This window comes from Gouania willdenowi, chromosome 13, assembly GCF_900634775.1.
Source record: "Gouania willdenowi chromosome 13, fGouWil2.1, whole genome shotgun sequence".
NCBI lineage: Eukaryota > Metazoa > Chordata > Actinopteri > Blenniiformes > Gobiesocidae > Gouania > Gouania willdenowi.
In genome coordinates this window covers 7360169-7381527 of record NC_041056.1, presented here as the reverse complement: position 1 = coordinate 7381527, position 21359 = coordinate 7360169, and the positions used below count along the sequence as shown (strand labels likewise).

General features: G+C 32.6%; 1 protein-coding gene across 1 annotated transcript; it reads right to left on the bottom strand.

Annotated features, from left to right (window-relative positions):
* Positions 1-11824: 11824 nt before the first annotated feature.
* Positions 11825-20711, bottom strand: LOC114475076 (transcription regulator protein BACH1-like). Its single transcript, XM_028465785.1, has 5 exons — positions 20603-20711; positions 17926-18183; positions 14907-15977; positions 14625-14831; positions 11825-13045 (listed from the first exon to the last, which is right to left on the bottom strand). The coding sequence occupies exons 2-5, from the start codon at positions 18163-18165 to the stop codon at positions 12668-12670; spliced, it is 1896 nt and encodes a 631-aa protein (XP_028321586.1). The 5' UTR covers positions 18166-18183; positions 20603-20711; the 3' UTR covers positions 11825-12667.
* Between the last annotated feature and the right edge of the window lie 648 nt (positions 20712-21359).

Sequence of the window (21359 nt, the reverse complement as noted above, 5' to 3'; positions counted from 1 at the left end):
TTTTTTTTTTTTGAGGAGGTAAGGCTATAGTAAGGCATGAAAATGTAAAAAAATAAATAAATAAATAAAAAATATGACAAACACCACAAGTCGAAGGTAAGGCTATTGTAAGGCATAAAAATGGCAAATTTTGGAAATTTTTTTTTCTTTTTTTTTTGAGGAGGTAAGGCATGAAAATGACAAAAAAAATTACAAACACCACAAGTCCAAGTTAAGGCTACATTAAGGCATAAAAATTGAAATTTTTTTAATTTTTTTTGGTTTTTTTTTGGGAGGAGGTAAGGCTATAGTAAGGCATGAAAATATAAAAAAAAAAAAATTTTATTTTTTGGAGGTAAGGCTATAGTAAGGCATGAAAATGACAAAAAATAAATAAATAAATAAAAAATATGACAAACACCACAAGTCGAAGGTAAGGCTATAGTAAGGCATAAAAATGGAAAATTTTGGAAATTTTTTTTTCTTTTTTTTTTTGAGGAGGTAAGGCTATAGTAAGGCATGAAAATGTAAAAAAAAAAAAAAATTTTATTTTTTGGAGGTAAGGCTATAGTAAGGCATAAAAATGGAAAATTTTTGAAATTTTTTTCTCTTTTTTTTCTTTTTTTTTTTGAGGAGGTAAGGCATGAAAATGACAAAAAAAATTACAAACACCACAAGTCCAAGTTAAGGCTACATTAAGGCATAAAAATTTAAATTTTTTTATTTTTTTTTGGGTTTTTTTTTGGGAGAAGGTAAGGCTATAGTAAGGCATAAAAAATTTTTAAAAAAAAATTATTTTTTGGAGGTGAGGCTATAGTAAGGCATGAAAATGGAACATTTTCGAATTTTTTGAATTTTTTTCATTTTTATTTTTTGGAGGTAAGGCTATAGTAAGGCATGAAAAAGACAAAAATATATAAATATTTTTTTTTTTGGAGGTAAGGCTGTAGTAAGGCATGAAAATGGAACATTTTTGAATTTTTTGAATTTTTCTTTTTCATTTTTTTTTTTGAAGGTAAGGCTATAGTAAGGCATGAAAATGACAAAAAAAAATGACAAACACCACAAGTCGAAGTTAAGGCTACAGTAAGGAATAAAAATTGAATTTTTTTTATTTTTTTTTTCTTTTTTTTATTTTTTTTTTGAGGAGGTAAGGCATGAAAATGACAAAAAAAATTACCAACACCACAAGTCGAAGGTAAGGCTACAGTAAGGCATGAAAATGGAGAAAAAAAAAAAAAAATTATTTTTTGGAGGAAAGGCTATCATAAGGCATGAGAATGGAAAAAAAAAATGACAAACACCACAAGTTGAAGGTTAGGCTATAGTAAGGCATAAAAAAATTAAAAAAAAAAAATTATTTTTTGGAGGTGAGGCTATAGTAAGGCATGAAAATGGAACATTTTCGAATTTTTTGAATTTTTTTCATTTTTATTTTTTGGAGGTAAGGCTATAGTAAGGCATGAAAAAGACAAAAATATATAAATATTTTTTTTTTTGGAGGTAAGGCTGTAGTAAGGCATGAAAATGGAACATTTTTGAATTTTTTGAATTTTTCTTTTTCATTTTTTTTTTGAAGGTAAGGCTATAGTAAGGCATGAAAATGACAAAAAAAAATGACAAACACCACAAGTCGAAGTTAAGGCTACAGTAAGGAATAAAAATTGAATTTTTTTTCTTTTTTTTTTCTTTTTTTTATTTTTTTTTTGAGGAGGTAAGGCATGAAAATGACAAAAAAAATTACCAACACCACAAGTCGAAGGTAAGGCTACAGTAAGGCATGAAAATGGAGAAAAAAAAAAAAAATTATTTTTTGGAGGAAAGGCTATCATAAGGCATGAGAATGGAAAAAAAAAATGACAAACACCACAAGTTGAAGGTTAGGCTATAGTAAGGCATAAAAAAATTAAAAAAAAAAAATTATTTTTTGGAGGTGAGGCTATAGTAAGGCATGAAAATGGAACATTTTCGAATTTTTTGAATTTTTTTCATTTTTATATTTTGGAGGTAAGGCTATAGTAAGGCATGAAAAAGACAAAAAAAAATATATATTTTTTGCAGGTAAGGCTATAGTAAGGCATGAAAATGACAAAAAAAAATGACAAACACTCAATTTTTTTTTGTTTTTTTTGGGAGGAGGTAAGGCTATAGTAAGGCATAAAAATGGGAAAAAAAATTATTTTTTGGAGGTAAGGCTATAGTAAGGCATGAAAATGGAACATTTTTAAAAAAATATTTTATTTTTATTTTAAAAATTTTTTTGGAGGAGGTAAGGCTATAGTAAGGCATGAAAATGACAAAAAAAAATGACAAACACCACAAGTCGAAGGTAAGGCTACAGTAAAGCATAAAAATTGAAAATATTTGAATTTTTTTTGTTTTTTTGTTTTTTTTGGAGGTAAGGCTATCGTAAGGCATGAAAATGAAAGAAAACTTCTTTTTTTTCTTTTTTTCTTGGAGGTAAGGCTATTGTAACGCATTAAAATGGAAAAAAATACAATTTAATTTTTTTTTTTTGAGGAGTTAAGGCTATAGTAAGCCATGGAAATGACAAAAAAAAGAAAAACGCCACAAGTCGAAGGTAAGGCTAGTAAGGAATAAAAATGGAAACATATAGATTTTTTTTTTGGAGGTAAGGCTTTAGTTAAGCATAAAAATGGAAAAATTATTATTTTTGGATATAAGGCTATAGTAAGGCATAAAAATGGGGAATTTTTTTTTTTTGGAGGTAAGGCATGAAAATGACAAAAAAAATTACAAGGCATAAAAATGGAAAGAATTTTTTTTTATTTTTTTTTGTGGAGGTAAGGCTATGGTAAGGCATGAAAATGGAACATTTTTGAATTTTTTTATTTTTATTTTTTGGAGGTAAGGCTATAGTAAGGCATGAAAATGACAAAAAAAATGACAAACACCACAAGTCGAAGGTTGGCTATAGTAAGGCATAAAAATGGAACATTTTTGAAATTTTTTCCTTGTTTTTTAAACTTCTTTTTTGGAGGTAAGGCGATAGTAAGGCATGAAAATGACAAAAAAAAAATGATAAAACACCACAAGTCGAAGTTAAGGCGACAGTAAGACATAAAAATTGAAAAAAAAAATTATTTTTATTTTTTGGAGGTAAGGCTGTAGTAAGGCATGAAAATGGAACATTTTTGAATTTTTTTTTTTTTTTTTTTTTTTGCAGGTAAGGCTATAGTAAGGCATGAAAATGACAAAAAAAAAAAAAAAAAAAATGACAAACACCACAAGTCGAAGTTAAGGCTACAGTAAGGCATAAAAATTGAAATTTTTTTCATTTTTTTTGTTTTTTTTTTGGGAGGAGGTAAGGCTATAGTAAGGCATAAAAATGGGAAAAAAAATATATTTTTTGGAGGTAAGGCTATAGTAAGGCATGAAAACGACAAAAAGACAAACACCACAGGTTGAAGGTAAGGTTATAGTATGGCATAAAAATGGAAAAAAATACAATTAATTTTTTTTATTTTTATTTGGAGGTAAGGCTATAGTAAGGCATGAAAATGACAAAAAAAAAAAAAAAAAAAAAAGACAAACACCACAAGTCGAAGGTAAATCTATAGTAAGGCGTAAAAATGGAACATTTTTGAAAATGTTTTCTTTTTTTTTTTAAATCTTTTTTTTTGGAGGTAAGGCTATAGTAAGGCATGAAAATGACAAAAAAAATGACAAACACCACAAGTCGAAGGTAAGGCTATAATAAGGCATCAAAATGGAAAATTTTTGAATTTTTTTTTTCTTTTTTTTTTGAGGAGGTAAGGCTATAGTAAGGCATGAAAATTACAAAAAAAAAATTACAAACACCACAAGTCGAAGGTAAGGCTATAGTAAGGCATAAAAATGGAACATTTTTAAAAAAAATTTTTCTTTTTTTTCAAATTTTTTTTTGAGGAGGTAAGGCTATAGTAAGGCATGAAAATGACAAACACCACAAGTCGAAGGTAAGGCTACAGTAAGGCATAAAAATTGAAATTTTTTTTATTTATTTTTGTTTTTCTTGGGAGGAGGTAAGGCTATAGTAAGGCATAAAATAGAAAAAAAAATATTTTTTGGAGGTAAGGCTATAGTAAGGCATGAAAATGGCAAACACCACAAGTCGAAGGTAAGGCTACAGTAAGGCATGAAAATGGAAAAAAAAATTTTTTTTTGTATTTTTTGAAGGTAAGGCTATAGTAAGGCATGAAAATGACAAAAAAAAAAAAAAAAAAATGACAAACACCACTAGTCGAAGTTAAGGCTACAGTAAGGCATAAAAATTGAATTTTTTTAATTTTTTTTTTGTTTTTTTTGGGAGGAGGTAAGGCTATAGTAAGGCATAAAAATGAAAAAAAAAAATTATTTTTTGGAGGTAAGGCTATAGTAAGGCATGAAAATGACAAAAAAAAAAAAAAAAAAAAATGACAAACACCACAAGTCGAAGTTAAGGCTACAGTAAGGCATAAAAATTGAAATTTTTTTCATTTTTTTTTGTTTTTTTTGGGAGGAGGTAAGGCTATAGTAAGGCATAAAAATGGGAAAAAAAATATATTTTTTGGAGGTAAGGCTATAGTAAGGCATGAAAACGACAAAAAGACAAACACCACAGGTTGAAGGTAAGGTTATAGTATGGCATAAAAATGGAAAAAAATACAATTAATTTTTTTATTTTTATTTGGAGGTAAGGCTATAGTAAGGCATGAAAATGACAAAAAAAAAAAAAAAAAAAAAAAGACAAACACCACAAGTCGAAGGTAAATCTATAGTAAGGCGTAAAAATGGAACATTTTTGAAAATGTTTTCTTTTTTTTTTTAAATCTTTTTTTTTGGAGGTAAGGCTATAGTAAGGCATGAAAATGACAAAAAAAATGACAAACACCACAAGTCGAAGGTAAGGCTATAATAAGGCATCAAAATGGAAAATTTTTGAATTTTTTTTTTCTTTTTTTTTTGAGGAGGTAAGGCTATAGTAAGGCATGAAAATTACAAAAAAAAAATTACAAACACCACAAGTCGAAGGTAAGGCTATAGTAAGGCATAAAAATGGAACATTTTTAAAAAAATTTTTTCTTTTTTTTCAAATTTTTTTTTGAGGAGGTAAGGCTATAGTAAGGCATGAAAATGACAAACACCACAAGTCGAAGGTAAGGCTACAGTAAGGCATAAAAATTGAAATTTTTTTTATTTATTTTTGTTTTTCTTGGGAGGAGGTAAGGCTATAGTAAGGCATAAAATAGAAAAAAAAATATTTTTTGGAGGTAAGGCTATAGTAAGGCATGAAAATGGCAAACACCACAAGTCGAAGGTAAGGCTACAGTAAGGCATGAAAATGGAAAAAAAAATTTTTTTTTGTATTTTTTGAAGGTAAGGCTATAGTAAGGCATGAAAATGACAAAAAAAAAAAAAAAAAAAATGACAAACACCACTAGTCGAAGTTAAGGCTACAGTAAGGCATAAAAATTGAATTTTTTTAATTTTTTTTTTGTTTTTTTTGGGAGGAGGTAAGGCTATAGTAAGGCATAAAAATGAAAAAAAAAAATTATTTTTTGGAGGTAAGGCTATAGTAAGGCATGAAAATGACAAACACCACAAGTCGAAGGTAAGGCTACAGTAAGGCATAAAAATGGAAAAAGATACCATTTAATTTTTCTTTTGTTTGGAGGAAAGGCTATAGTAAGGCTTAAAAATGGAAAAAAACATATATATATATATTTTTGTTTTGCTTGGAGAAAAGGCTATAGTAAGGCATAAAAATGGAAAAAAATACAATTTTTTTTTTTTGTTGAGGAGGTAAGGCTATAGTAAGGCATGAAAATGACAAAAAAAAAAAGACAAACGCCACAAGTCGAAGGCAAGGCTAGTAAGGAATAAAAATGGAAACATTTAGATTTTTTTTTTTGGAGGTAAGGCTTTAGTAAAGCATAAAAATGGAAAAAATTATTATTTTTGGATATAAGGCTATAGTAAGGCATAAAAATTTGGAATTTTTTTTTTTTTTGGAGGTAAGGCAATAGTAAGGCATGAAAAATTGAAAAAATGTAAATTTTATTTTTGGAGGTAAGGCTATAGTAAGGCATGAAAACGACAAAAAAGACAAACATCCCAAGTTGAAGGTAAGGATATAGTATGGCATAAAAATGGAAAAAAAAACAATTTAATTTTTTTTTTTTTGTTTGGAGGTAAGGCTATAATAAGGCATGAAAATGACAAAAAAATGACAAACACCACAAGTCGAAGGTAAGGCTATAGTAAGGCATAAAAATTGAAAATTTTTGAATGTTTTTTTTCGTTTTTTTTAAAAAATTTTTTTTGAGGAGGTAAGGTTATAGTAAGGCATGAAAATGACAAACACCACAAGTCGAAGGTAAGGCTATAGTAAGGCATAAAAATTGAAAATTTTTGAAATTTTTTTTTTCTATTTTTTCTTTTTTTTTTGAGGAGGTAAGGCATGAAAATGACAAAAAAAAATTACCAACACCACAAGTCGAAGGTAAGGCTACAGTAAGGCATGAAAATGGAGAAAAAAAAAATATATATATTTTTTTGGAGGAAAGGCTATCATAAGGCATGAAAATGAAACATTTTCGAATTTTTTGAATTTTTTTCATTTTTATATTTTGGAGGTAAGGCTATATATAGTAAGGCATGAAAAAGACAAAAAAAAATATATTTTTTGCAGGTAAGGCTATAGTAAGGCATGAAAATGACAAAAACAAATGACAAACACTTAATTTTTTTTTGTTTTTTTTGGGAGGAGGTAAGGCTATAGTAAGGCATAAAAATGGGAAAAAAAATTATTTTTTGGAGGTAAGGCTATATATAGTAAGGCATGAAAATGGAACATTTTTAAAAAAATATTTTATTTTTATTTTAAATTTTTTTTTGGAGGAGGTAAGGCTATAGTTAGGCATGAAAATGACAAAAAAAAAAATGACAAACACCACAAGTCGAAGGTAAGGCTACAGTAAAGCATAAAAATTGAAAATATTTGAATTTTTTTTGTTTTTTTGTTTTTTTTGGAGGTAAGGCTATCGTAAGGCATGAAAATGAAAGAAAACTTCTTTTTTTTCTTTTTTTCTTGGAGGTAAGGCTATTGTAACGCATTAAAATGGAAAAAAATACAATTTAATTTTTTTTTTTTTGAGGAGTTAAGGCTATAGTAAGGCATGAAAACGACAAAAAAGACAAACACCACAAGTCGAAGGTAAGGCTATAGTAAGGCAAAAAATTGAAGAAAAAAAATGTTTAATTTTTTTTTTTTTTGGAGGTGAGGCTATAGTAAGGCATGAAAACGACAAAAAAGACAAACATCCCAAGTTGAAGGTAAGGATATAGTATGGCATAAAAATGGAAAAAAAAACAATTTAATTTTTTTTTTTTGTTTGGAGGTAAGGCTATAGTAAGGCATGAAAATGACAAAAAAATGACAAACACCACAAGTCGAAGGTAAGGCTATAGTAAGGCATAAAAATTGAAAAATTTTGAATGTTTTTTTTCGTTTTTTTTAAAAAATTTTTTTTGAGGAGGTAAGGTTATAGTAAGGCATGAAAATGACAAAAAAAAATACAAACACCACAAGTCGAAGGTAAGGCTACAGTAAGGCATGAAAATGGAACATTGTTGAATTTTTTGAATTTTTGTATTTTTATTTTTTTGGAGGTAAGGCTATATAGTAAGGCATGAAAATGACAAAAAAAAATGACAAACACCACATGTCGAAGGTAAGGCTACAGTAAGGCATAAAAATGGAAAAAGAAATATTTTTTATTTTTTGAAGATAAGGCTATATTAAGGCCTAAAAATGACACAAAATGGCAAACACCACAAGTCGAAAGTAAGGCTACAGTAAGGCATAAAAATGGAAATAAGAAAAAAAAAATTTTTGGAGGTAAGTAAGGCATAATGACAAAAAAAATTATTATTATTTTTTTTGGAGGCAAGGCTATATTAAGGCATGAAATTGACAGAAAAAAGTAACATTTTTGCCATGTTACACCAGTGACTACCATCCCACTGTGGCTCCTGGTATTCTCTGTGGTCTCACATCCAAATACTAACCAAACTCAGCTCTGATTATCATCTGACGTCAGACAAGCTCAGCCAATGACAGGCATGTATTGACTCAGGAAGCCTCACCTCTGAATTGTCTTTGTTTTCTAATTTTGCTATTATTTTTATTTTATTTTATTTTTTATTTACAAAAATATAACCAGCATCAAAAATTGAAGGTAAGGCATAAAAATGAAAACATTTGTATTTTTTTTAATTTTTTTTTTTTGAGGTAAGGCATAAAAATGGCAAAAATATGACAAACACAACAAAAGGTAAGTAAGGCATGAAAATAGAAAAATTTCCTTTTTTTTTTTTTTGAGGTAAGGCTATTATAGTGAGGCATAACAAAATATTTTTGTTTATTTTTTATTTTTTATTTTTTTTAGGTACGGCATAAATATGGCAAAAATATGACAAACACCACAAATCGGAAGTAAGGTATGACAATAGAAACACTGAATTTTTATTTTTTATTTTTTCTAGGTACGGCATAAAAATGGAAACATTTTGAATTTTTTCCTTAATTTTTTTTTTTTTTTGAGGTAAGGCTATAGTAAGGCATTGAAATGGCAAACATATGACAAACACCACAAATGGGAAGTAAGGTATGAAAATAGAAACACTTTTAATTGTTTTTATTTTTTGAGGTAAGGCTATTATAGTAAGGCATAAAAAATATTTATTTATTTATTTAATTTATTTTTAGGTAAGGCATAAAAATGGCAAAAATATGACCAACACCACAAATCGGAAGTAAGGTATGACAATAGAAACACTGAATTTTTTTTTTTTTTTAGGTCAGGCTTTGGTAAGGCATAAAATTAGAAACACTTTGAATTTTTTTTTTTTTTTCTTTTTTTTTTTTTTGAGGTAAGGTTTTAACAAGGCATAAAATTTTTCACCATTTTTTATGCCTTTTTATAGCCTTACCTCCGTTTTGAGGAGTTTTAAATTTTTTTGCCCTTTTTTATGCCTTACCTCTTTTTTGAGGTGTTTGAACTTTACCGCTTGTTTTTATACCTTACTAAAGCCTTACCTTCATTTTGAGGTGTTTGAAATGGATAATGTTTATTTTCTTGTTCAAACTGTTAGCATGGTTTAGCTTTAGCACATGGGTAAATGTCGTGGACAAGTAGAGCGTAAAATATACCTTATAAATGCACAAAAATATCTTACGAATCATAAAGAAGGAGGAAGCATTAGCCATGTTTGAAATAACCATCTTCCAATCAACAGCATGAAGTGCCAAATCTTAATTCAGATTTTTTTTGGTAAAGTAGAAGAAATATGGGCTCCAGGATGATATATATGAAGATAGATACAGAGTTCATGTAGGCTTTGCATTAATCTCACGTTGTGACAGTTTAAGGTTTTGGTATTCTGATGAATTCCAGGATTGGGCTTTAACTGCTTTCATTTTGTTTGCTGGTCTTTAATCTTCTAACCCTGCGTTCTTAATCAGAACTCAGGGCAGGTTTTTAATCTGGCATGAATGAGGCCGAGGATTATGGGCCTCTGACCTTGCCATGCTGCACAGCTGCTTCCTCTTCAAATCAACTCTCTCGTCCCGTGTCGCTAGCGGAGGAAGATAATCTTTTTCTGCAATACAATGCTCCACATCCTAAACTGTGTGTAACAAACACAGAACCTGCTGGAGACGCCTAATTTCTGACAGGAAATGACGTTTGGAGTCCATTTTTTTTTTTTTTAAATATTTGAGGGTTGAAATCAGTCACGAGAAAATAAAATGGGATTTTCTTTAACGCAAAAGCTTTAACCATACGATAATCTCTCTAAATCAGGGGTGTCAAACTAATTTTAGTTCAGGGGCCAAATACGGAGCAGTTTGATCTCAAGTGGGCCACAGATTTTATGCTGGTCTAGTTTGCACTTCTACATATACATAAAACACAAAATATGTAAGAAACTGACAATATTCAAGCAATAGGTGACATATATCAGTCCCAACAGTGTCTATACTTTAAATTTCCTAAATTTTGTGCAATTAAGGGAAATATTATGTCATAATTTGAGAAAAATTAAAGGATTTTATGAAAATTTTGAGTTTTTTCAACTGTTTACGCTAAAAAATTACTACAATCATGCGATATAAGCACTGGGAAAAACTGTTTTATTTATTTATTTTTTTTACTTTCTCCTGTGGGCAGAATTGGATGCTCCAAAGGGCCTGGATTTGGCCCCCGGGCCATGAGTTTGACACATGTGCTTTAAATAGCGTTTGATTCACGTCTGATATAAGATTGATATTATTGGTCTGTGAAGCTCTCTCAGCTCTAACCTCAACAAATGTAATCCTGCTTTTTTCTTTAGGCTCAAAGTCAACACCCAGCAGTGAAATGAAATGTGATTACTGGTGTAATCCACACTCTGGGCACAGTATGTGATGCAGAGGACTGGTTTTCGGTACAGTAAACTGGATGAACCTTGCACTTTTCCCCTTACAGAACCTCAATATCACACAAGCTAAAAACCCAAAGGTGTTTTTTTATTGAAATTGCAACAATGGATTAAATTAAAGGACAAAAGCTCAGGTCACAATGAAGGCCTCCATCACCCGCCGTCCTAAGCAGTGTCACATCTGAGGATTAAAGTTTCGCTCTTTAATCTTTTTAATTTAAACTTAACCATTAAAGTTCCTGAACAATCTACATCACATCTTTGTACCCAGAGCATCTGCTGTGAAATAGATCAGCACCAACTCCTGCAATGAGCGCATGAATTCACACTGAGTCATTTTGAACTTTAATCACAACCATTACACTGTCTTTGATAAACACAATTAATTTAGTCAATTTAAAAAACAAAATATTAAAAAAAAAAAAAAAAAAACATTACAAATTTAAAATCCTCCCTATTCAATTCAACTTGGAGCATAAATATCTTTAACAAATCATACATTTTACTCAAACAAATGGGTCAATGATGTGACACGTAAATATTCTGTCCAACTGCATTTTTTAAGTTTAAATGCATAAAAATATATCAAATATGTCATAACTTAGTATACTGTATATGTGCTCAATTAAAAACATTTTTTATTGTTACTTACTAAATTACTTCTGCAACTTATGTTATTCAAAGTGTAAAAATATCATGTGTTGCAACAAAATTAATTTAGTCAATTTAGTAATAATAATGAAAATACACATTTAAATTCCTCCCTATTCAACTTGGAGGATAAATGTAAAGACATTACATTTGTCTTTACATAAATGTAGACATATGACCCATATGTTTCATTTCCCTCACACATACGGGCCAGTGACTAAATATAACTGCATTTCTTTTAGTTCAAAAAAAAGTTTAAATGCATAAAAAGATACCAAATATGTATTAACTTAGTTTATATGTGCTCACTTTATTTTTGAAATGTTACTTACTAAATTACTTCTATATTTTATTCTGTACTAAATTACTTCTATATTTTATTCTGTTATTCAAAGTGTCAAAATATCATGCGGTGCGACTGTCTGACCATGACTACTGTTTATTCTCCCCTATTTTAGTTATAATACAGTCCTGTATAAGATTTCAATGCATTTCTATTTTTATTTCCATCATAATATTCATTCGAATCTTGGCCAATGATGCCTATTTTATTAAATATCATGCAGTGAAATCCTGCAAAATAATATGCAAAAAAATTTGAATCTTAAACCAAATCGCACAGCATTAATTAATACTGAGGACAAACTGTTCAAATGAAGCTGTGCCTCCACCTAGTGGTCAAATTCTAATACTGCACGTAAATAAAGTATCAAAAAGCACTAAAATGTTGAAAAAAAGTGTTTTATTTTAATCAGATTTTCACAAAAGTAATCATGAAATCAACCAACATGCAGATAAACTGAACCGAGAGAGAATTCCATCAGTATTATTGGCTTAAGGTTAGTAAACTGGAGGTTAGAATCAACAATGTTTCAAATAAAACTAAAGGCACATTTTGCATAAAAATTAAATTTGAACACAGTTAGAAATGGTAGTACCTGGCAGTCAATGTTTAATATTAGAACATAATGCTGTAGAGTAACATGGTTTAATTTGATCCCATAGATGAAAATCTGATTGTTTTTGGTACTTTTTTGAGGGTTTACGAGGTATTTTACCTCTTAACTACAATCAGAGCATTTTTTCAGCTCATTTATAGAACAATTACTAATAATAATTTGCATAAAGGAAGATACTTTTAAAGTAATACATCTGGGTTTGTTTGCGCTCCAGGTTTTCAGTCCATTACGGTGGTAAGAATGATTAATTATGATTACATTTGAGAAATAATTCAACTTTAAAGGAAAATGTTAGCGCCAAAGAGAAGAAAGTTTATGATGCCGAGTGATTTTACAGTACATGTCAATGACATGATTGTGCGGAAACATCTGCAACAGCTGGATTATGAGTTTTCCTGAGGATCAAAACTCAAATCTATTTGAGGAAAAATACCAAAAATTACAATCTGCATCTTTAAAGTGATGAACAACAGTGAGGATTTAAAACATAGTAAAGGAAATGATCAACATTTCAGCGTATGTTTAGGACGAGTCTATATTCAGTGACGCAGACATGCACTGTTACAGTATTATACAAAGATCTGTCTGTGCTAATGCATAAAGTGTAATGATAATTACAGGCTGCTCATGTTCATACAGGCGCTGAGTAACGAAGCAGGAACAGGACTTCCTGCGTCGCCCGAGCTGGAGCCGATGGCGTCTCTGGAGCCGCTAAGATCAGAGCCTTCGGTGAATCCGCTGGGGTCGTACCCTGAGGAGCAATCCACCATTTCTATGGTGATCTCCGACTCCTCCTTCACTCTCACGGGACTGAGAGCGTACGCGTCGGAATCCGTGGAGGAGAGTTTGGAGAGAAGTTGCAGGTGCTCAACGCCATCGGAGGAGGATTTGATGCCGACACTCTTACACAGACCGTGTAGACCCTCTTTGATCTCCTCCAGGTTCTGCTCCAGCTCAGTCTGTTCCTGAACCAGACGCTGTTTCTCAGTCATCTGAAGAGACAATAACACAAGCTCATTTTCCATCCCTTAGTCCAGCTTCCAGCTGTTATACTTATATTTCAGATACCTGCCTCGAGGCCTTTAGAATCGATCAACTCAAAGTCCGCCCTCAGGCACGTTCTGATTGGCTGATTCCGGAACGTATTCTTCGTAATAAACAGATGTTTACTGTATTCTAGTGACAATTCCAGCCAAATTCATTTTTTTGGGAAATAATATGTTAATGATTTATTTATTCAGACAACTTTTTTCAGAAAATTTACTTAGTCTTTGAAATTTACTTTGATCTCGTGACATTTCAATTTCAAAGTCAAAGTTCTGACATGTCAGGAGATCAAAGTAAAAGTCCTGACATGTCAGGAGATCAAAGTAAATTTCAAAGTCAATGTCCTGACATGTCAGGAGATCAAAGTACGTTTCAAAGTCAAAGTCCTGACATGTCAGGGGATCAAAGTAAATTTCAAAGTCAACGTCCTGACATGTCAGGGGATCAAAGTACATTTCAAAGTCAACGTCCTGACATGTCAGGAGATCAAAGTAAATTTCAAAGTCAACGTCCTGACATGTCAGGAGATCAAAGTACATTTCAAAGTCAACGTCCTGACATGTCAGGAGATCAAAGTAAATTTCAAAGTAAATTTTGTGAAAAAAAATTGTTTGAATAAATGAAACCTTAACAACAATATTTGTCGCCCTTCTTTGACGTAGTATTTTATTAAACTGTATTACTGCATAAAATAGATTTTCAAAATAGATTTCGTGCTACACTTATGGTGCAAACTTAAGGCATTTTAAATTCCATCATTAACCTTTACGGGCACAATAATGTGTTTATTCAATAGGTTTTAGTGAGGAAAAAGGAGTATAATGTATGGAGGGAACTATTATGGCTACTTTCACAATGCAGGCAAAAGTGGCCCAAATCTGATTTTTTGGGGGTCAAGTGACCAGGTCAGATTTTTTAGAAGCAGTGTGAACGCTCAAATTAGATTTAGACCACTTTCATATGTGGTCCTGAATCAGGTACAGATCTAATTTTTTTCAACGCGCCCTCAGTGTGAACGGCCAAGACGGATTTAATGCACGTTTGATACGTTGACGTCACTTTATTGTGACACGTCATCATTCTGCCCTGTAGGAGCCTTGCAAAAATGGATGATGGAGCAAGTTAATGGAGGAACAGCAAGGTTTTGTACCTAATAAGTATATGGGGTGACACTTTCATATACGCAAAGCTTGTAGGTGCATACCTTATTTTGTCTGTTTTTGAAAGCATATCACCACCACAAAAAGCCAAAACAAACAATTTGGCTCTTTTTCTTTATCTTTGTCCTCTTCTGCACCTGCTCATTAATTCTCTGGTTCCCAATGCACAAAAACTTTGAGACAAGTGTGAAAATGCTAACCTCCTCCATGTTTACATTTGTGCAACAGTGTGTGGCATCTGACATCATTTTTACTGTTCTTTTGCGTATGCAGGTCGGTTCGGAGATTTGAGCCTTAAGGCTAGTAGTCTAAACGTAGTCTCTGTAGGGCTTTTAAATCATGTTTAGGTTTAACTTTAACTTACTAATTTCTTGATTTCATGTTGTAATTGATGAATTCCTTCCAGTTTGCGTTTTCGGCAGCGCTGTGCAGCCACGCGGTTTTTACTTCTTCTGCGGACATCGTGGACAAACTCCTGCTGGTCTTGTGTCAAGCTGTGTTTCCTAAGGAGCTGCTGGAAAGAACTCCGACTCAGCGTTAAGATCTGCTCCACTGCGAACGGAAGCTGAATCTGCAGATTAAGATATTTAACAGAGGTTACATTTGTGTTGCTCAACATAAATAATGAAAAACTAACAACAACGACCTCTGCTGCTCGTCTGATGTTGGCCTCCGTGTCTGGGTCGGTGTCCAGCTCCGAGTCGTCCCCGGAGTTGAGCGAGGACGAAATGTAGGGACTTTTCACTGGTTGGGACAAGCTTTCCGTTTGCGTGGCCGAGTCCTCGGCCGTCTCCAGGTTCCTCAGGAAGGGACAGTCCCCCGTGCTGGAGGTCAGGTCCAGCTGCTTCAGCCAATGGAAATCTGAGGCTTTCTCCAAGCTGCTTTGGTCCAGCTGTTCCAGAGGTAGCGGAGCAGCCTGAGCTGGACACAAGTCGGACCAGAACCCTTTGGCCAAATGTTCGGCCACTTCCCTCTCCACCCGACTTCTCTTCCCCACACCGTCCTCCGTCTCAATCCCAGACGTTCCGATTGGACACGAGCTGCAGTCGTTCTCAGCACCCAGCGTCTCTACTGCCTGTTTAACATCTTTATCTTCAGACTGCAGGATTTCTGCTGGATTCACGTCGCACGATAAATCACACTCTGCCAAACTCAGCTGGGCCTGATTACAAACGTCCTCCATCTCTAAAATATCTCTTTCGCTAAATTGCGAGGCGGGATCTGATTTGAGAGAGTCCGTCTGCAAAGAAGACAACATCGGACAAACTCTGTTGGCGGTTAAATCCAAAGATAAAGGAGCCATTTGTGGTCCACAGTTCTCCAGACAGAAGACCTCCTCCTCCCCACTGCCCACCTCAGCCTTTGTGCTTAGAGGAAACTGGGAATGGAAGTGGGTTTGTTCGTCGCTCGCAGAAGGTCCTGAGCTGTGTGTCGTTGTCGTCATCGGAGCTTTAGATCGGTTTTTCTTTGCACTGGAACCAAAGTTGGGAGCAGGGACCTGGTTCTGGCAGCAGGCTCTCGGTACCGACTCCTGAGAGGTTGGTTTTTTTTTGCCCTCTGAGAACTTTGGGGTGAGGAAGTCAAAGCATGCCGACTCCAGGTTGTGAAATCCTAAGAACTCGGCACAGTTGTGAACTGCCTGAATGTTTTCTTTGGTGAAAAGAAGCTTTGATGTGTAGGCGAACTGAAGCAATGGTTCAAATCCCTCCACGGTCACCTGTGGAAAAAACATGAGTGTCAAACTCATTATTTTCCAAAATCCTGCAATTTTTCTCAAATTATTCCACAGAATCTCCCCAAGCTAAATAAATATTGGTAAAAAAAATTTAAATAAATAAAAAATCAAAGAGCATTTAAGTATCTCTCACTTATTGTTAAGATATTATTGATGCCTTCCATACTTCATGTCTAATATATAACTGGAAGTGCAAATTTGAACACATTAACATTGAAATTGTTTGTTTTCCCACCTAAAACCTGAGGCCCACTTGTGATCAAACTGGTCTGGATTTGGTCCTTGATAAAATGAATTTTACACCCATGCCGTAAAGACACGAGTTAGAAAAATAGAAAAGAAACTAAGGGTGGAACAAAAAAATTGATTCGGTGATATATTGCAGTATTTCACCGAGTGATTATCATATCAATAAAAAAAATGTCCAAATCGATATTTTTAATCATGTTTTTTAACAAAAAATTTTTTTAATTGCGCTAACATATTTTAAGAGCTTTTCACTGATAGAACAAATTGCCTAGGGATCTGAAAGACATGTTAAATTTATGCATACATGTTTAAAATGCTTTAAAATCATATTTTTACCAATCTTATTCTAAATGTATATATCATGTATTTTTAAATGTCTTTGTTGGTGTAATTAAAATGTGTCCTAATGTACCTTTTTATGTAATGTTTCTGTATATTTTAACTGTCTTTCATTTTTTCGGTTCTTGCATGTACTAGAATCTTGATTTTTTTTTTTCATGAACCCCAGGAAGATTAGATTAGCAACCACCATGGTTGGAAGCTAATGAACAAATAAACATCAGACCTCGTTAAACTATGTTTCTCCTCAATGCATTTTAGCTTGGAAGTTGATTTAACTTTATTTTCATAAACATACTGGGTACTTTTATAGATGTATGTAGTTACTTTTTAAAAAAATTTAAGAACGTACCAGAATCAGAATCTGTTGTATAAGAAAAAGTTAAACTTTTTGGAAATATTTAATTTGACAGTTTAATAAATATACCGCTTGTTTTTTATGTTGGTTCTTGAATTACAGTTGGTTACTATTTATGTGGTCTCACAAGTTTAAAAGGAATGAAATCAATTGTATTTCACACAATTTTGTACTTGTAAAGGTAAAATTTAGAATTATTGATATCACATATATATTCTATTGTTTATTTATCTGGATATATCATATTGTGACATGCAAATTGTATCAATTTAAAAAGTATGTGTATTTCCGTTTGTGGGTTGGTTTTGTGAAACAATCTTGATGAAATGATTAAACTGAGTTTGAATAGAAAAAAGTACAGAAATGAAGGAGAATGTAAATCTCAGATGATGGCGCCTGTGCATTTTGTTTGTTTTTCTTAATAACTCGATTGGAGTATTTATTTGTAAATGGTAAATGGACTTATATAGCGCTTTATCACCACACTGAAGCAGTCTCAAAGCGCTTTACATATCAGCTCATTCACCCATTCACTCTCACATTAACACACCAGTGGGACAGGACTGCCATGCAAGACGCTAGTCGACCACTGGGAGCAACTTCAGTGTCTTGCCCAAGGACACTTCGACACATAGTCAGGTACTGGGATCGAACCCCCAACCTCTCGATCAGAAGGCGACCCACTACCACCTGAGCCACGGGGGTAGGACTTCTTCTTATCTTCGTTGAACAAATCAAATGTGCATAGTATTGAAATGTTTTTATTTTATAGAGATTTCTGTTGAGATTTGTTTATTTATTTTCGTAAAAAAATTTTATTCGTTCGTTTCGAAATAAATAATTGTATCGCATCGTCACATTCATGGCAATGCACACTCCTAAAAGAAACCCTGACAATAGTCACATTATAATCAATCTTAAAACATTGCATCACAGTCTGTTTAGGATGAAATCATCCAGAATATATTTCTATTGAACACCCACCTCATCAGGCAGGGTCACGATGGGATTCTGCTGGGTCACCATGGAAACTCTGCTGTGAAAATATTCGCTGCAAGACGCCAAGACGGAGCGATGGGCCCTAAAACACTGGTCCTCCACCACCACCGTCACATCGCACAGGACGTCCTGCTGCCGCTGCTCGTTCAGACACTGCAGGACGTGGGTGCTGTGCACCGCCGACTGGAAGGTAAACACTGACACGCGGGGAGCTTGGAGCGTCATGGTTCCTGTGATCTCAGCCTGTGTGAAATTCAAGTCAAAATAAAACATGGAGGACTCTTCAATACTTTACCAACAGTCAATTAGGGCTGCACAATTATGGCCAAAATGATAATCACGATTATAATCACAATTATTTATCATGTTAGGGAAAAATCTGTATTTCTTTTGCACTACTTTTAAAAACACTATATATGAAGAGCTTACAGTGCAAAATGAAGCTTTAAATAAAAAATTATACCAAAAAAAAAAGGAATTAACTCAAGAATTTAAAATGTACCATGGGTTAACTGAATAAATACACTATTACAGAGTGCCATCATGAAATGCAACTCATTGGAAACAATTACAGCTCAAATCAGTCCACCAAAGGACTCAAAGATGCCGATGACTAAAGGTTTATATGTAAATATTGCCGACAATCAGGTTAATTTAATCGTGGCAACCAAAATCTTGATCAGGATGAAAATTTGATTAATTGTGCAGCCCTACTGTCAATTAGAAAGCACTCAAGAAAACGCTGTCACCCATATTCCATTGTCACCTAAATGTTACAAAGATATTGAGGAAAATCTGTTTATCCACTGGTCAATGACGTATAAGGATTTTACTGACTGATATTTCATAAAATAGACAATGCTGGAGCTATTTTCTAGGTTTAAATAAGTTAATATTTTACCTAAAAGTGGTTAATTAAGTTACTGTTTATTTAAAGAAACTTGTTTCTTTTTGTGGGATTTATCTATTTGACAGTTTGCACTAGGTAAATATTAAATGTTGATGTGAAGGCACCAGGTGATCCTTCATTAACGATCCAGTGTAAAGTCTGCTTTCTCTGTACCCCATGGACAATGATTTGAGGTTTTTTTTTGCTACAACAGGCAAATGGAAATAAAAATAGAAATATTTTTATACAGGACTAAAAAATAACTTAAAAAAAAAAGATTTAGAATAATTTTAAAGATTTTTCAAAACAGCAGCCACACCACATGATATTTTGACACTTCGAAAAACAGAATAACAATAATTACAGTAATTAATTAAGTAAGTAATTTAGTGAGTAACATTTTAAAAAATTAAAACAAAAAATCAAAGTGAGTGCATATATACTGTGACTACATATTTGGAATCTTTTTACGCATTTAAATATTTTCTTTTTACCTAAAAGAAAGCGAGTTGAACAGAATATTTAGGTGTCATGTCATTGACACCCATAACGGTGTTTTTTTTTTCAGATCCAGATGAAACTCAGTGGGCTGATAGAAGAACCCTACATGCCAAATTCATGAACATCGGTCAATTACAAATAGAAATATAAATATTTTTTAATTTCATCAATGATGATAAGGATTTTTAGATTATTTAAAAACTGATCAAGATTAGGATTATTCATCCAGATCAACCACCAAATCTACTCACTTCTTCCTTATTCTGTTTCCTAAAAATTACTGCAAAATCTGTCCATTAGATTTCGCGTTAAGACTGTTCAGAGAAAAAAGCATAAATAAAATAAAATGCCAGCAAAAACAGAACCTAATGTGGTTTAAATCACTGTAAATAGTGGATCATAGATTAAATAGTGGATTCTTAATGAACTACATGATTCTATTGGTTCAATAAAACAAAAAATACATTTAAACTAATTAAATTAAATTCATAATTTTAGTGCAATCAATGTAACGACAAAACACGCTTTACTGTCCCTGCATTAAAGCTGTTATAACATTAAAAAAAGCTAAATATACATGTGGTAGTTGTTCATAATGTTATGGCTGTTCATGATGATCCACGGTATCCGATAAAATGCTGATTCATGCTTAGCTTACGTAAATGTTTCAGCACGGAGGAAGAAATGCTTGACACACGCACTATTACCATTAAAAAGTACAGCAACTCTCATACAAATGGAAGCATACGAATGTTTAAACCCTAAAAATAACTATATAAGACATAGACGAAGCTACACGCTAGCTTAATGTTGCGAACTTACTGGTTTCTCAGTTAGCTGGTGGTTAAGATATCAGGAGTTGCCAAAAATAATCCCTAAAACGCATTTTCCCTCGAATATGTCACAATAACCATAACTAATGTCGATTACTTATTGTTATGTAGAGTTGGTACAATTAACGAGTGTTGTTTTTTTAAGGCTACAAGGAGGTGCAGGTTCTGATTTTAACCGCAAACTAATTACATAATTTAATGTGACAGAAAACCTGGTCTGATTAATGTTCGGGGCGTTGTTGGAACAAACATTAAATGTAGACTCTCCACTTCCGGTCACCTTTTAGCTGAGTCAACTAGAAAAACCACGGCACCGTTAGCTGTTTAAACTCTAGCGAGTCAGCAAATCTTCCGATTGTTTTGGTTTAGTAACTAAACGCTAAATTAACAATGACATTGCTCCATTGAGAACGTGTTTATAGGCTCTGAGTTGACTGACCTGCCATGTCAGCTGAACACAAACGTTCTTGGGTGATTTTGGGGCGAAATATCTCCTCCTGCCATCCGGAGCTACGCTTTCCTCACGTCATGTGACAACTCAGACCAGGAACCAACACTGCGCATGCTCAGTAGAAGACACACAAAAATAAAAGCACAACCAACTGGATATTTAATTGTTTCTTTTATTTTTAGGGCATATTTATGGAAACCCGTTACCATTAGTAAAAAAAAAGAAAAGATATTAACAAAACTAAAGTAATAAATAATTATGAGATGCTAAGTCATGATTATGTGCATCTCATAAATATAATTGTGGAAAAGTAAATAGGAAATTAAAATAATAAAACACCTTATGCCATAATTATGACATCTATCTATAGAGCAAGGAATCTGTGGCTCAAATATCTCTGCGGTTCAGGGACAAAGCTGAGACTTTCAACATGGCTGCTGCTTGGTTCAAGGGTATGCAACGTCAGGTTTGTTTGGATTGCAATGATACCGTTCATGAATTATTTCATAAAATTTTCTTAAATGCAGTTTTGCAGACCAGCTCAATGTTGACAGGTAGTCATGGTAATTCAGAATAAGTTGGAAAGCTGCGTTGAAACTACAGGAGTGACTGGACAAATGGCTTTTAAAAACGACTGAGATATCATCTCATAATTATAATTATGGAAAAGCAGGAAAAGTAAAAAAAAGTATGTGATGCTTTCTCATAATTGTGAGATAGCATCTCATAATTATGATTTAGAATG